This window comes from Microdochium trichocladiopsis, assembly GCF_020744255.1.
Source record: "Microdochium trichocladiopsis strain MPI-CAGE-CH-0230 chromosome Unknown B0I36scaffold_6, whole genome shotgun sequence".
In the NCBI taxonomy this organism is placed as follows: Eukaryota; Fungi; Ascomycota; class Sordariomycetes; order Xylariales; family Microdochiaceae; genus Microdochium; species Microdochium trichocladiopsis.
In genome coordinates, this window is record NW_025763549.1 from 2,412,486 (window position 1) to 2,424,949 (window position 12,464).

Below are 12,464 nucleotides of genomic sequence, written 5' to 3' on the forward strand. Positions count from 1 at the left end.
TGGTCCGCCTCTTCTCCTGAACGGGCAATCGACGTCACCACCGATAGCCTCGCTTTGTACCAGTACGACTTCTTCTTCAATCGCCAAGGCACACGGTGGCATTTCCTCATCCACTGTTCGAGATTCCCAAACACACACACAACATCCCCTTTACGGTTCTTTCCTATGTCGAAAGCACAAAAATGACCTCATACCCCCATTTTATCGGTCGTTTGCGCTGTGCGAAAGTTCTTGCTCACACATTTTTTGTCATATACTCGATACATAATCACGCTGATTTTGTCTTACACTCTATGCGCACGCGCGTCAGGATGCATTCGAGGAGACCAGCCATGGATGGATGGCATGGAGGGACTGAGGCGGCCTGCACTCAATGGGAGGGGTGGGACAGCCAAAAGTCACTGAGCGTTGGTTGATAGTAATGCAATAAAGCTCACTATTGAAAAGGTTAAAAACACGTTTGCGGCCTAGAATCGAAACGTGTCTCCCACCAGAAGTTGAAAAATGTTGCTTGTTGTCATTCAGGCATTCGTGAACTGTTTCTGCCTTGCAATTTGTGGACCTAGCCGCGGTCAATGGAGAGAGAGAACTCTGGTACGTGCCCGCCCCAGATGAACTCGGTCTTATCCCAAGCATATATGATTGATGCCGGGAGTGGACTGTCGGTTGGTTGGCACATTGTTGTTCACTCCGCAATGACTGGGCATCTTCAGGGGGTATCCGGAAACATGTGGGCGTTTGGTCGCGTCTCTCTAACCCCCCCCCCCCCCCCCCTCTCTCTGTCATGTCTTGATGATCACTGACGTTCGTCGACTAACTCAGCAGCGATACTCGCGCCAACCTACGTAGGGTGACTGACCAGACTAAACCACTGCGGGCTTGCACATCTCGCGACTCGTACAAGCCCATCTGGGAACACTGTGGATTCATGAATGTCCAATTTGCTTATATAAAGTCTGATGTATATGTACTTGTGAAGGAGCGTCAATATCGACATGTACCTTACCCATAGTGGCCATAGACACAAGAAAAAAGGTGTGGGAAAATATATATACTGCAGAAATCAAACCGTTTTTTCTCACAACAGCAAACACTCAAGAAAAGCCCGCTTTTCTACTCAGCACTTGAACCAGCACCAGCGGCCCCCTTCTCCCGTCCCCAAGCCAGCGTGGCGAACAGCGCGCTCAGCATACTGCCGATGTCCTGCTTGTCGTCACCACTGCCGTTACCACTGCTGCTGCTGGCACTGCTGACACTCGCCTCGCTACTGCTACCACCACCACCGGCACTGGGAGCATCGGCGCGATACTTGTCCCACATGCTCCTCATCCGGACGCCCTGCCCGTCCGAGAAGGCGACGTAGCAGTCGTCGCTGCTGTAGTCCATAAAGTTGTGGATCGAGTCCAGGCCCGGCTGGCCAGGGCACGAGTCCTTGCCGGCGGGACACCCGTCCGTCATGGTGCTCTGGACGGGGGTGTCGGCGACGAGGTCGCCGCCGCCGTGGTTGTCGGCGTCGCAAGAGTCGCCCTGGAACACGTGCAGCAGGCCGAGCCAGTGGCCAACCTCGTGTGTGGTCGTGTGGCCCAGGTTGTACCCGTCGAGCGAGCCCCCCGGGACCGTCGAGTGCAGGATCGTGCAGCCGTCCTGGATGAAGTTGTCGGTGCCGACGGCCGGCGGGCCCAGCGGCAGGAAGCAGTAGCCCAGGTCGCCGCCGCCCTCGCCGAGCGAGGTCTGGTAGTAGACGTTCAGGTCGCCGTATGAGCCGCGGCGGAGGGCCTTTTTCATCGCCATCGAGTCCTGGTCGGTCGCCCAGTCGGCGTTGACGGTGTAGTCGGTGGCCAGGTGCTTGAATCTTATGCCCTGGGGCTTGTAGGCCTTGTTGAGTACAGCGAGCTGGTCCGTCAGCCGGCTCCTGGGGACGTAGCCTCCGTCGTCGGTGGTGTCTTGGGCGACGACGTGGAAGTACACGCCGATTTCGATTATGCTGGGATCGGCTTTGAGGGCGACACGGCTGGCTTCCTCGGCGGCCAGGATGCGTGTCGAGTTGAGAAACTCATCGCTAACTTCTGTTCTGCAGCCGAAGCGGCTAGTTCGAGGGGCGGCATGGACGGAGGATGTTGCCAGTGCCAGGAAGGCGAGGATGTGTGAGGATATCATCGCGGTGTTTTCTGCTGGGATTGACGAGAGAAGAGTGCTTTAGCTGTCCACAGCTCGCAAGCTCAAGTCAAGCTGTGAACGAGGGTACAACATTCTTGGCATGATGGACAGGACAAGGACTCTTATACGCAGGCGACTCCGATCCAGGGACTGGGGATATGACGCCGTGCTAGGTGCGATATCATAGAAGCTCCCTGCCGTGGACCCTGTTTAATCCTTGGTGAAACCTACTTGTCCCCTGTTGCCTCACACCTTACTGATGTGGCTCTGCAGGGCTCAAGAAAATTAAAAATCCGGGGATGGTTCGTACCGGCGTCGTCGGTGGCTTGCGCTTGCTGTGCTTGTTGCACAATGTCATGGCATGATCACACGCACTCACGATGATGCTCAACACCCTACACGTCAGCATATAGCCTGTATAATTCTAAAAGTCTGGCTTTTGGCGATCTTGGGGAAAGACAATACACCACTTACGGAGCAAAACAGCCGCACATTTGGGCAGAATACGCACCGTCCCGGCGACGATCATACAGATCGACGCGAGGACCGAACTACCCATCGTGCGTGACAGTCGCATCGAAGCCAAACGTCAAGGCTTCTGGCCCAGCCGGTGACGACACACCCCGCGAGTCACTATGCAGCATGAGCGGAAGACTGCTTGTCCGACCCCTTAGCACTGCCGAAAACAGACAGGCCAAGAGTGGTGCTAGTCATGATGGCAGAAGATCCCCTTGTCACGGGCCGTTGCAGGGACTGCCCAGTGTGTAAGCCACCAAAGCGGTAACTAGAGCCTCCCGACCGTCAAAGTCGGGAATTGAGCCGCAGTGACCGAAGCGGCTGCGAGCCTATCCACTCACGGGCTCGCCTTTGTGTCTCAGGGAGTCGGATGTGGTGCCTTCTGCTTGACTCGACTCGACACACTAATGGTGTCCCTCTCTCTGTTTAGCAAGCCTCATTGTCTCAGCCTGCCGACTTGAACCGCCATCATGACACGGCGCAAGCCTGATTGCACGTCGGCGACAATTTGGATGAAAATCCCTAGTCAAATGTGCGAAATGCGCAATGCGCAATGCGTTACTCCGCAGAAAGTTGCCGTGTGCCTGCGGGCATGTTGTTCTCCGTAGCCACATTTCGAGGTATGTCATTTCGTTGCCGCCGTCAAAGATACAGTTTTAGCGTGCCAGGCGATGCCTAATGCGGCTGTGGTTTGATGCTGTCAATACTAGCCGTCCTCTTTGTTGACGAGCTTACCCGGCGTTCCGCACCGAAGTTACGCACTGAAGGGTCAATCAGTGCCTGATTGAGAAAGTGTCGTGTGGCTGCTTGGAGCCGCCATAATATATATATGACATCGTGCAGATGATGCCGTTCTCCAGGTCGTCCCGCAGTCACAGTTTAGCCGGAAATCCTTGTGTTGGACATCACAACGCAATGCCTTCCACAAGCAAGCAAAGCTGGTCGCCACCGTGAACGAGGGCCGCGACCACAAGAAGGGCCTACCGCCTCCCTCGGCAGTTGGCGAGACCTGAAACCCCCTACACACTCTCTTTGCTGTCTTGAACCCTGTGGGCGACCGCCCTTATGCCGTAATCCCTCTGCATTCGGACCGTGCATGACGACAACGCAGGGCTTACAAGGCGCTATGAGCCCCAGTGGCCACCACCTTCCCGTGCCAAAACGACATCAGTGTCTCGGGACTTGACAATATGTGTTTGTGTATGTCTGTGTGTGTGTATTGAAGGTGACGTCTATTTGAGTCGGGCAGCTGAAGCAGACGGATGGATGTGGCGTCGCGGAGGGGCGGGAGAGGCGTCTGTCCGCGCGCTACTTGCCGGCTCTCGTCAAAGTGGCAGCGGATCAGGAAGGAGAGTGAAGGTGGAGAGGACAACGAACCAAATGGTAAGTCAGATGGTGTCGATGCCTGTACGTGATGATGTCGTTGGCCGTCCATACAGCTCCCTGTGCATTGTTGAGTCGAGTCAAGGTCAAGATCGGCCGGGTACCTAAGGAGGAACAAAGTGCATTCATCAAGCTGCTCAGAAGAGCATTGATCGCTCTACTCGAACCGTGTAGACGGCATTGTCGCCAGAGGACAAGGCTTACAGGGCATGATCTGAAGCGGGAGATGCTGGCCATCTCGAGGCGAATTGCGGAAGGTGCAGCTGCAAGGTGTGCGTCTGGTGTTGTGCGCCTGCCCTCTCTGCCTCCTTGCCTGCCTGCCTCACTCCACAAACAATGTCAAGCGGCAAACCTAGCTCGCCTGCCAAATCCTGCGCCGCCAACTCTCGACAGGCGGTTCGCCCCAAGTCCCTATATTGGCAGAGGGTGACGACAGTCTTCGGCGGGCAGGCAAGGTTTGCACCTACGCCGCCAAATGTCTCGCGATATAAACCCAAACACCTCCCCCTTGCCCGTCAGGCGCCACGGGTACAACATCCACACGCGCACCCACCCACCACAGGCTCAAGACCTTGTTCCGCTGATGAGATCGACTGCCGGCTGCCGACCGCCACCAGTTTTCTCTGCGTCAGATTGACACACTCAACACAAGTAATCAACCAGCAGATCCATGGCACAGCTCGGTGAAACATCCAAGGGTGTCTTTCATCTGGGCCGGGCAAGCCTTGCAGATCTGCCGAGACAGGCTTTACAAGGAGTAATTCGTGTCTATTCGCTATGCATAACGCAGCTCCCGGCTTGAAAAGTGTTTTCCCGCTGTAGTTCCCCGAGTATACCGCCCTCAACTCTATGTACAGCTCCCCGTGACAGCCTGCATGCCCATCAAAGTCTACTTGGATAGAAGAGACAGCAGCTCGTCGGCAACTTCCTTAACCCGGTCCTCGCTCGCCTTGTCCTTGGCTGTACGCACTGGGAAAGCCATGCTCTTTGCGTCAGGCGCGGCCGTGCCCACAGACGTGACCAATGTGCCCGACGCAATGAGCGCGCGGTATACCACCTCACTATCAGTCTGCTTCTGTAGAATGTGCGAGAGCAATGTCAGGGAATGCACCTGCACCGCGTTGCTGATGCTGCCAACACGCCATGATGCAAGCACAGACAAGTTGATCAACACCGTCGTCAGTGCAATGAAGAGATTTCGGTTGAAGGCACCGACAGCCTGCTGGCCGCCGAAGCCGAGGACGCGGCTGATGAAAGCGTCAATCGCCTTAGCCGCTGCCGGCTGTGAGATGGTCTCCCTACCAGCCTGGGTCTTGAACAGGTTGGCAATGGTACGGGCGGCCATCATGCAGCAGTTCTCGTTGGGATCGGTACCAGCAGGCACGCCTTCGAACGGCGCCGCCGTGGCGATCGTGACAACATCGCTGTCGTTGGCCGTGCGGTACTTCGCTATTGTTGGGTGTACCGCAATACAGCGGAGGAGGTCCATGGGCGCGAGGCGGTCCGCATAATCCCACTGTGTGCACATCATAAACACAAGCTTCGCAGCCTCCTCAGTCACCGCAGGCTTGCCCGCTTCAAGGCTCTGCTTGAGCTGGGTCAGCACGTTTTGTGCATCCGGGTTGAGCGAATGGTCTTTGCGGCCCGAGGCGACCAAGCCAGCATTTATGCTTGCAATCTTTTTGAAAATTGCTGTCCGGGAACGCGGGTCAGTATCTTGTCTGCATTTCGGTGCTCCAAGCAGGGAAGCCGTTGCACTCACGCTCGTATTTGGCAGCTGTAATGTCCAGGTATTCCCGCTGGGGAATGACCTTGGTCCTGCTGCTTGCTGGCTGCTGGGTGTTGGTGCTGGCCGTGTGTTGGTCAGCTCCCGTGTCGGCACTCTGGCCTATCGTAGCACCCTGTGTATTTTGAACTATGAACTGTGCGACTTGGTCGAGGAAGTTCAACGATAGCTCGTTATCGTTGATGAATTTTGTCGCGCGCTCATACGGATTCTCGGAAAGATTGTAGGGCAGCTTCAAGGATGGCTGCCCTTCTTCAATAGCGACATCAAACACGTAGTCGTACATCTTGCCCTGGTATTCGGTCTTCTTGCCGCTGCTCCCGACCGCGTCCACGACAGTGCCGACGTTGATCCACTGCTGCTGACCCATCGACCATTGGTGTGCAGTAACATTGCCATTTTCTTCGCGAATCATCTGAACCTGGCCCTCCTTGGTGCCTGACTTGCTGGTGAGAAACTCCGGGCCTGGCAGCTTCTCCTTGTTGATACCACCAACTTGCTGTTGAGGTATCGACGAAGATTTAACAGCCTCATCGAATTGGCTGAGAGTCTCAGCGTCTGCGGCTCGTTCGGGACTCCTTGAAAACACGCGGACAACTCCATCGCTGGCGCCCGTGGCGATGTCTCCATTCTCCGGGCATGCTGCCACTGTCCAAACCGAGATGGCAGGGTGGGTGATGGTCTGGACACACTCGGTGCCGCTCCATATCCGGACAGTGCGATCCTCGCCGGAGCTGACGATTTCCCCGGTCGGCAATGTAGTCAAAGCATAGATGAAGCTCTCATGGCCATGCAGCTCTCCAACCTGCTGCCCGCTCAGCTTGTAAAGCCGTATAACGCCATCGTTGTGTCCGCTGGCAATGTCGGCGCCTGTTGGGTGGCCAGCGGGCACTTTGCATATCGCGCGAACGATGTCGGGCGTGGAGATGGTCGACTTGGGGGTCACCTCACCAGCCACGGCTCTAGAAGGATCAAAGATGCGGATGCTCTTGTCGGCGCAGCCCGTGACAATCGTTCTGTCGTCGATGGGGAGCACATCCCAGACGGCGCCTTCATGCTCGGTCAGGATTGCCTCCACCTCCCATTTGCTGATGCTCCATATGCGAGCCGAGTTATCCCAGCTGCCTGAGACGAGCTTGTTGGCCCCGGGGACGACGGCAAGGGAGCAGATGTTTCGAGAATGGCCGATCAACAGCCGTTCGGCGTTATCTGATGGGCCGGCAGCAGGACTGCGTATGTCTATGATGGTGTCTGTGCCAGCGGAGACGACGAGGCCGTCTGGGTAATCGGAGGACGCAGGGAGGTAGGCGAGACTGTTGACGAACTCGGTGCCCTTGTTGGTCACGGAGGGTTCGAATGTCGGGGGGCTGCCTTGGGAACGACGCCACGCACGGACAGTGTGGTCTCTGGACGCGGAGAGGAGAAGGTCGGCGGATGGGAAGGAGACGTCGCGTACGTCGGCCTCGTGGGCGAGCAGCTGGGCGGACAGCTTGAAGTCGGACGGACGTGCCATGACTGGCTGTGGCATGCAGCGACAACTGATAGAGTTGGAGGATAACAAGAAGTCGGTCACGGGCCAAAAGGAAGACTGGCACTGCCGAGGAAAGGACTAAAAGGAGAAAGTGGTTGGAGTTGCGAGCACGCCGCCAGCATGCTACGATCGACGGGTATGATGGCGTTTGCGGGGAGCTAGCTGTCTGGAGAGAGCAGCGTGGACGATGATGGAATGGCCCCTCCAGCGACCCCACTTTGCAGCGGCCTAGCCTCCATGGCAGGCACGATGCCCGTTTGAGGCAGCTGCGCCAGGCACAACCTTGGAGCCCTTTGGCAGCAGCCTCAGGCAGTACTTGGGTTGCCACCAACTCCCTGCGGCAGGGCCTGTATCCTCTGGACGCCGTCTCATGCCCCCATGTCCCATGCCCACCCGGCCTCAGGTGCAGCCCCTCCAATCCAGCGTTCCGCTCCCAGCTCAGGAGGGCTCGCCTAGTGTGGCCTTGCGTCTGTCTGGTGGCATCGAATTCCGCCTCAAGGGTCCAGCTTCGAGATTCAGTCTGCGCATCCTCACCTTCGGCTCAGGCCGCCACCTCCTCCTCGTGCGCCGCCACTCTGCGACCAGCGCCTTCTCCATCTGTCCCTCCCAGACTACGGCTGCGCGCCTTCTGCAGTTTTCACCCGCCTCCAGTCCGTCCATCTGCTTCGCCGTTTGGTTGTCGTGCCCCCCTTTACTCGAACATCTGGCACTTTTCACACGAGTTTTGCAACGACCGGCCCTTACTTTCTTGACGACCCTCACGAAAATTCCCCTTGCGCCTCCGCCAGTTCGACCACTCGCTCCACACGGCAGCCTCCTAGGCAGACGACCGCGAAACTAGACCCGACATATACCACTGTCTGCTCAATATACCCCTTCCGTTCTTGGGCGATTGACCTCGACCCGACCGCCTCGTTTTCCACGTGCCGCTCACGTTCGGCCCTACCATCCTGGTTGCCCTTTCCAACGATCGAGACCACCCAACTCCGACCTCGAACTCCTACTACTACTACCTGACACCATGGCCTCGGACGCGCAGAGGCAGTACGTCCCATTGACGTGCCACGGCCACTCCCGACCTGTCCCTCACATCCACTTTTCACCCCTTGAGAGGGAAGAGGTCTACTACTTGATCTCGGCCTGCAAAGGTGAGAATGCGGTGCTACGCTCGCCCACACTCTTCCGGTTCTCCTGTGACTCTACTGACGCCGACTGCCTTCACAGACAACAACCCCATGCTCCGTGATGGCCAGACGGGCGACTGGATCGGCACGTTTATTGGACACAAGGGAGCAGTGTGGCAAGCTCGGCTCAGTCCGGATGCCCAAACAGCCGCAACTGCTTCCGCCGATTTCACCGCCAAGGTCTGGAACACTCACACCGGAGAGGCGCTGTACACGCTGCAACACAATCACATTGTCCGAGCCGTCGCCTATCCGCCCAACAACTCCGATCTGATTGCGACTGGTGGCTACGAGAAGAAGCTGCGCCTCTGGGACCTTTCAGAGAAGCCCCAGACTCCAGGTGATGGCTCCGCGCCGGCTTCCGTCACTATTGATGCGTCGACTGCCTTTGAAATCGGTGCTGGAGTACATACGGCGACTATCAAGTTCATTGTTTGGACAAAGGATCCGAACGTCTTGATCACTGCCTCCAACGACACCATCCGCTGGTTCGACCTGCCTTCCCGGACAGTTATCAAGCAGGAGGTGCTTGACGGCGAGATTGGATCGTGCGAATTCAACGCGCTCGCACCACAATACACGTCGCCTTCAGATGTCGGTCACGGCATGCCTGTGCTTGCTGTCGCTGCGGGCAAGTCTGTCTATTTCTGGGGCGGTCCCCGGGCCATGGATGAATTGAAGAGAAGGAAGCTCGATTACAAGGTGGCTAGTGTGGCTGTCGATCCTAAGAGCAGGAAGATCGTCGTCGGCGAGGACATGCCTGCAACTTGGGCCAAGGTCTATCGGTGGGACGATGATGTCGAGATCGGTAAGTGCAATTTCCTAGACAAATCGCAGGTCGATTCCGGACTACAAAGCTGACATATTCCACAGACACCCACAAAGGTCACCACGGCCCTGTCTGGTCGATAGCCTTTTCTCCGGACGGCAAGCTATACGCTACAGGCTCAGAAGACGGCACAATCAAGATGTGGAAGAACTGTGATGGTTACTACGGTCTGTGGCGAGGCGGCAGCGCTGTTGCCACTGAGAAGGAGGTCTAGCCACTACACCCTATGAGCCAGCACAAAATCAGCATGCCGTGGGTTGAACAACGAACGAAGAGCTTCAGCTTGAGCCGTCCACGATCGCCGCAGCCGATGCTGGCCTCCAAAAGGAGGAATACGGGCCCCGCCACCGCCTCTTGGTCCTGCTTTATGGACTTGGTCGTTCAGCATAGTCCTGGTGAGGAGAACAGCAACACAAAACGTCTCCGTCTGGAGATGTGAACCTGCATGTAGACATCAGCCCCTCAGGCAGTAGCTTGCAGTACATTGACAAGGCCAGTTGGCCGTTGAACGGAGCAGCAGCTCAGAACCTTGGGGCGTGTACGGAACTGTATCAGAAGTAAGCGCCACAGCAGGCCGATCTTGATGGTAGGCTCATGGCAGCCAGGCGACACGATCGAAGCGCATCACATTTGTAATGTGGTCAAAACCAGGAATAGCCTGCCAGTATTGTGTGAGAAAGAAAACAACACGAAGAAGCTGTATCAGCGCATACTTGAATGCATTTGAAATTGTGTGATATGCGTAAAGTACCCGTGAAGCGCAAAAGGACACTCGGTCCCACCGAACAATCGCCCCGTGGATGCCCATTGCCCAGAGCAACATATCACAAACCTTTCCACCGGCGTTCAGCGAGAATCAAAGATGACATCGTGTCCAATCTCGTCTCTATGCTCGTCGATCAAAATCACCTTTCCAAAGCCGGCAAGAGCAGCACCTCACCACCATCACCACCGCCACCGCCAGCAGCAGCCACAGCTAAACGGGAAGGCCAAAATCAATCATTGCGCCAGGTGATGGTGATCTGCCCAGTATTTCGAGATAGGTCTACTGGGCGAACGGTATATGCTCCCCTGCACGCTCCCGGTTCGTTCATCCATGCGGAACTTCTCAAATAATAATTTTTACTTGATCATCTCTCTCTCTCTCTCTCTTTTCCTCTTCTTTTTCCTTTGGAAACAAAATGGTTTCCTTCACGTTTAACCAAGACTCCTTGGAATTCATACAAACAATTTCCGCTAGTCTAATTTTCTCAAGAGCGTTGTCTCTGCTCTGGGGCTCTAGACTGGTCCTTGTGCGGTGGCTCGAAGAGTAGTATCAGGAAGGAAAAAAGGTCGTTTGGGGTAGGTAGAGTTGGGCCGAGACAGACTGTTCAGTTTGAGAAGAGACACAAGCATTTAGGGAGCAAAAGCTGTGCAAGACGGCAGAATGATACGAGAGAGGTTCAATTGCGAGGTTAAGACAAGAACGTCGGGTGTCTGCATTATCTGAAAAATGTTTGAAAACTCGGTATGGAGAGATAAAACCACGGCGGCTAAGAAGGTGCGCGGTCTACGGGCTATATGTCCCCCGTTGTCGATGTGTATACCCGAGAATAATAGAGAAAAAAGAAAAAGAGAAATCAGAGAGGCAGGTATTGCCTTGAACGCCGAACAACGCCAGTAGTGTGATGGCAGCTTCTTGGCCGCGCTGAAGCTCCCATTATGGTGAGGCTGTCATATACAGGAAATATATACAGTAAGAGGCATACTGGAATGCCAATGCAAGGGCTTTCTTGTACTCGGCATCTTTCGCGTGCAGAAAAATTAGAGAATCATCCACACACTGCCCAGCACAACTGGCAGGTAGCCAAACCAGCTCCACGCCGAGGCGGTGGGCTGAAGCAGCCTCGACAGAGCGCCGCTGGTCTTGTTGGCAGACGCGCCAGGCTCGTGAGTCGTGATGGTGTAGAGCTCGGCAAAGCCAAAGTCGGTGCTATTGAAGCAGTTGGTCTTGTTGACCTTCTCGATTCGTGGATCGTTTGGCTCGGCGAATGTGATGTCAACGCACTATTGAGGCTGGGGTCAGTCGCAGCTTGTATGTCAAGTAAAGGTTGGGAATAGGAGGCCTACCGAGAAAAGAGCGGCACCGTGGGCAGCAATCTCGACAATCTGGATGGTGGCATTGTCGCCGGCCCTGACTGTCGTGTTGACAGGAAGCGGCACCTGCGGCAGACAGACGGTGCCAGGGTATGGGTTCTTGGAGGGACCAAGAAGCTGGAAAGGCGGGACCATGGGGAAGGACATGTTCCTGGGGCCGCCACCAGGTCCATCGGTGCCAAAGCCCAAGTTGACGTAGAGGAAGGCAGTCTGATGGCCCTGGAACCAACCTGGCTGGAATGCCACGGCTCCGCCTGTCGTTGGCCAGAATGTCCTGTTTGTGGTTGTTGGATAGCCACCACCTGCTGCGTGTTAGTCCAGAGTGTCTCGTGCGTGGCAGTGCCCCCCGTTTCTGCGCAGACTTACATGGATACATCCACTGCATGCCGTAGGGGAAAGTCTCATTTGTGATAAGGTTGTTGCCTCTCCATCCTGGGTAGGAGATGATGATGTGTGCTTGAGCCAGTGTTGAGGCGAGCACGGCTAGTATTATTGAACGAAGCATGTCGTCTACTGAACGCTACGAGGCGTGGGTGCTGTGGAAACGAAAGAATTGTAACAAGAGGCGGGCAGCACTGGCTTGCGACAACCAGACGGCGGCTCAAGTATGCGGCTGTTCGGTAGATAACACAAGGTGCCTCTCTCCTTTGCTCTGGTGGAGGCCTCGTTCTCGGGTGGCAGGAGGACTATGGGCCAAAGCTGTGCTATGCGGGTCGACTGCTGGGCAATCAAGACCAATGGAGCTGGCAGACAAGTGTCGTGATGTTGGTTTGCGCGGAAAGGAATGGGAGAAGAACGGGCGGCCAGGCTGGTCGCATGGCGGGCGACGGACGCCTCATATTGGGAGGCTCGACGCGGCCAGGCGCTGAGGGGCGAGACCAATGGCAGGATGCGACGGTGAGATGCTGCATGGCCGTGCGGGCGGCATAGACGGGAGGCTGC

The 12,464-nt window shown here is 56.1% G+C and overlaps 4 protein-coding genes across 4 annotated transcripts; 1 reads left to right on the forward strand and 3 right to left on the reverse strand.

Annotated features, from left to right (window-relative positions):
• Nucleotides 1–1,113: 1,113 nt before the first annotated feature.
• On the reverse strand, nucleotides 1,114–2,157 carry B0I36DRAFT_245981 (uncharacterized protein; the record flags this gene model as incomplete). Its single annotated transcript, XM_046150200.1, has 1 exon — nucleotides 1,114–2,157. One exon carries the CDS (start codon nucleotides 2,155–2,157, stop codon nucleotides 1,114–1,116), a length of 1,044 nt encoding a protein of 347 aa, XP_046011854.1.
• A 2,788-nt stretch (nucleotides 2,158–4,945) lies between these two features.
• On the reverse strand, nucleotides 4,946–7,355 carry B0I36DRAFT_244501 (phospholipase A-2-activating protein; the record flags this gene model as incomplete). The annotated part of the gene is made up of 2 exons (XM_046150062.1): nucleotides 4,946–5,748; nucleotides 5,819–7,355. 2 exons carry the CDS (start codon nucleotides 7,353–7,355, stop codon nucleotides 4,946–4,948), a joined length of 2,340 nt encoding a protein of 779 aa, XP_046011855.1.
• Nucleotides 7,356–8,394: 1,039 nt separating this feature from the next.
• B0I36DRAFT_244017 (WD domain-containing protein) lies at nucleotides 8,395–9,600 on the forward strand (the record flags this gene model as incomplete). Its single annotated transcript, XM_046150027.1, has 3 exons — nucleotides 8,395–8,521; nucleotides 8,598–9,365; nucleotides 9,431–9,600. 3 exons carry the CDS (start codon nucleotides 8,395–8,397, stop codon nucleotides 9,598–9,600), a joined length of 1,065 nt encoding a protein of 354 aa, XP_046011856.1.
• A 1,589-nt stretch (nucleotides 9,601–11,189) lies between these two features.
• B0I36DRAFT_245481 (uncharacterized protein) lies at nucleotides 11,190–12,027 on the reverse strand (the record flags this gene model as incomplete). The annotated part of the gene is made up of 3 exons (XM_046150160.1): nucleotides 11,190–11,432; nucleotides 11,496–11,824; nucleotides 11,889–12,027. The coding sequence occupies 3 exons, from the start codon at nucleotides 12,025–12,027 to the stop codon at nucleotides 11,190–11,192; spliced, it is 711 nt and encodes a 236-aa protein (XP_046011857.1).
• Between the last annotated feature and the right edge of the window lie 437 nt (nucleotides 12,028–12,464).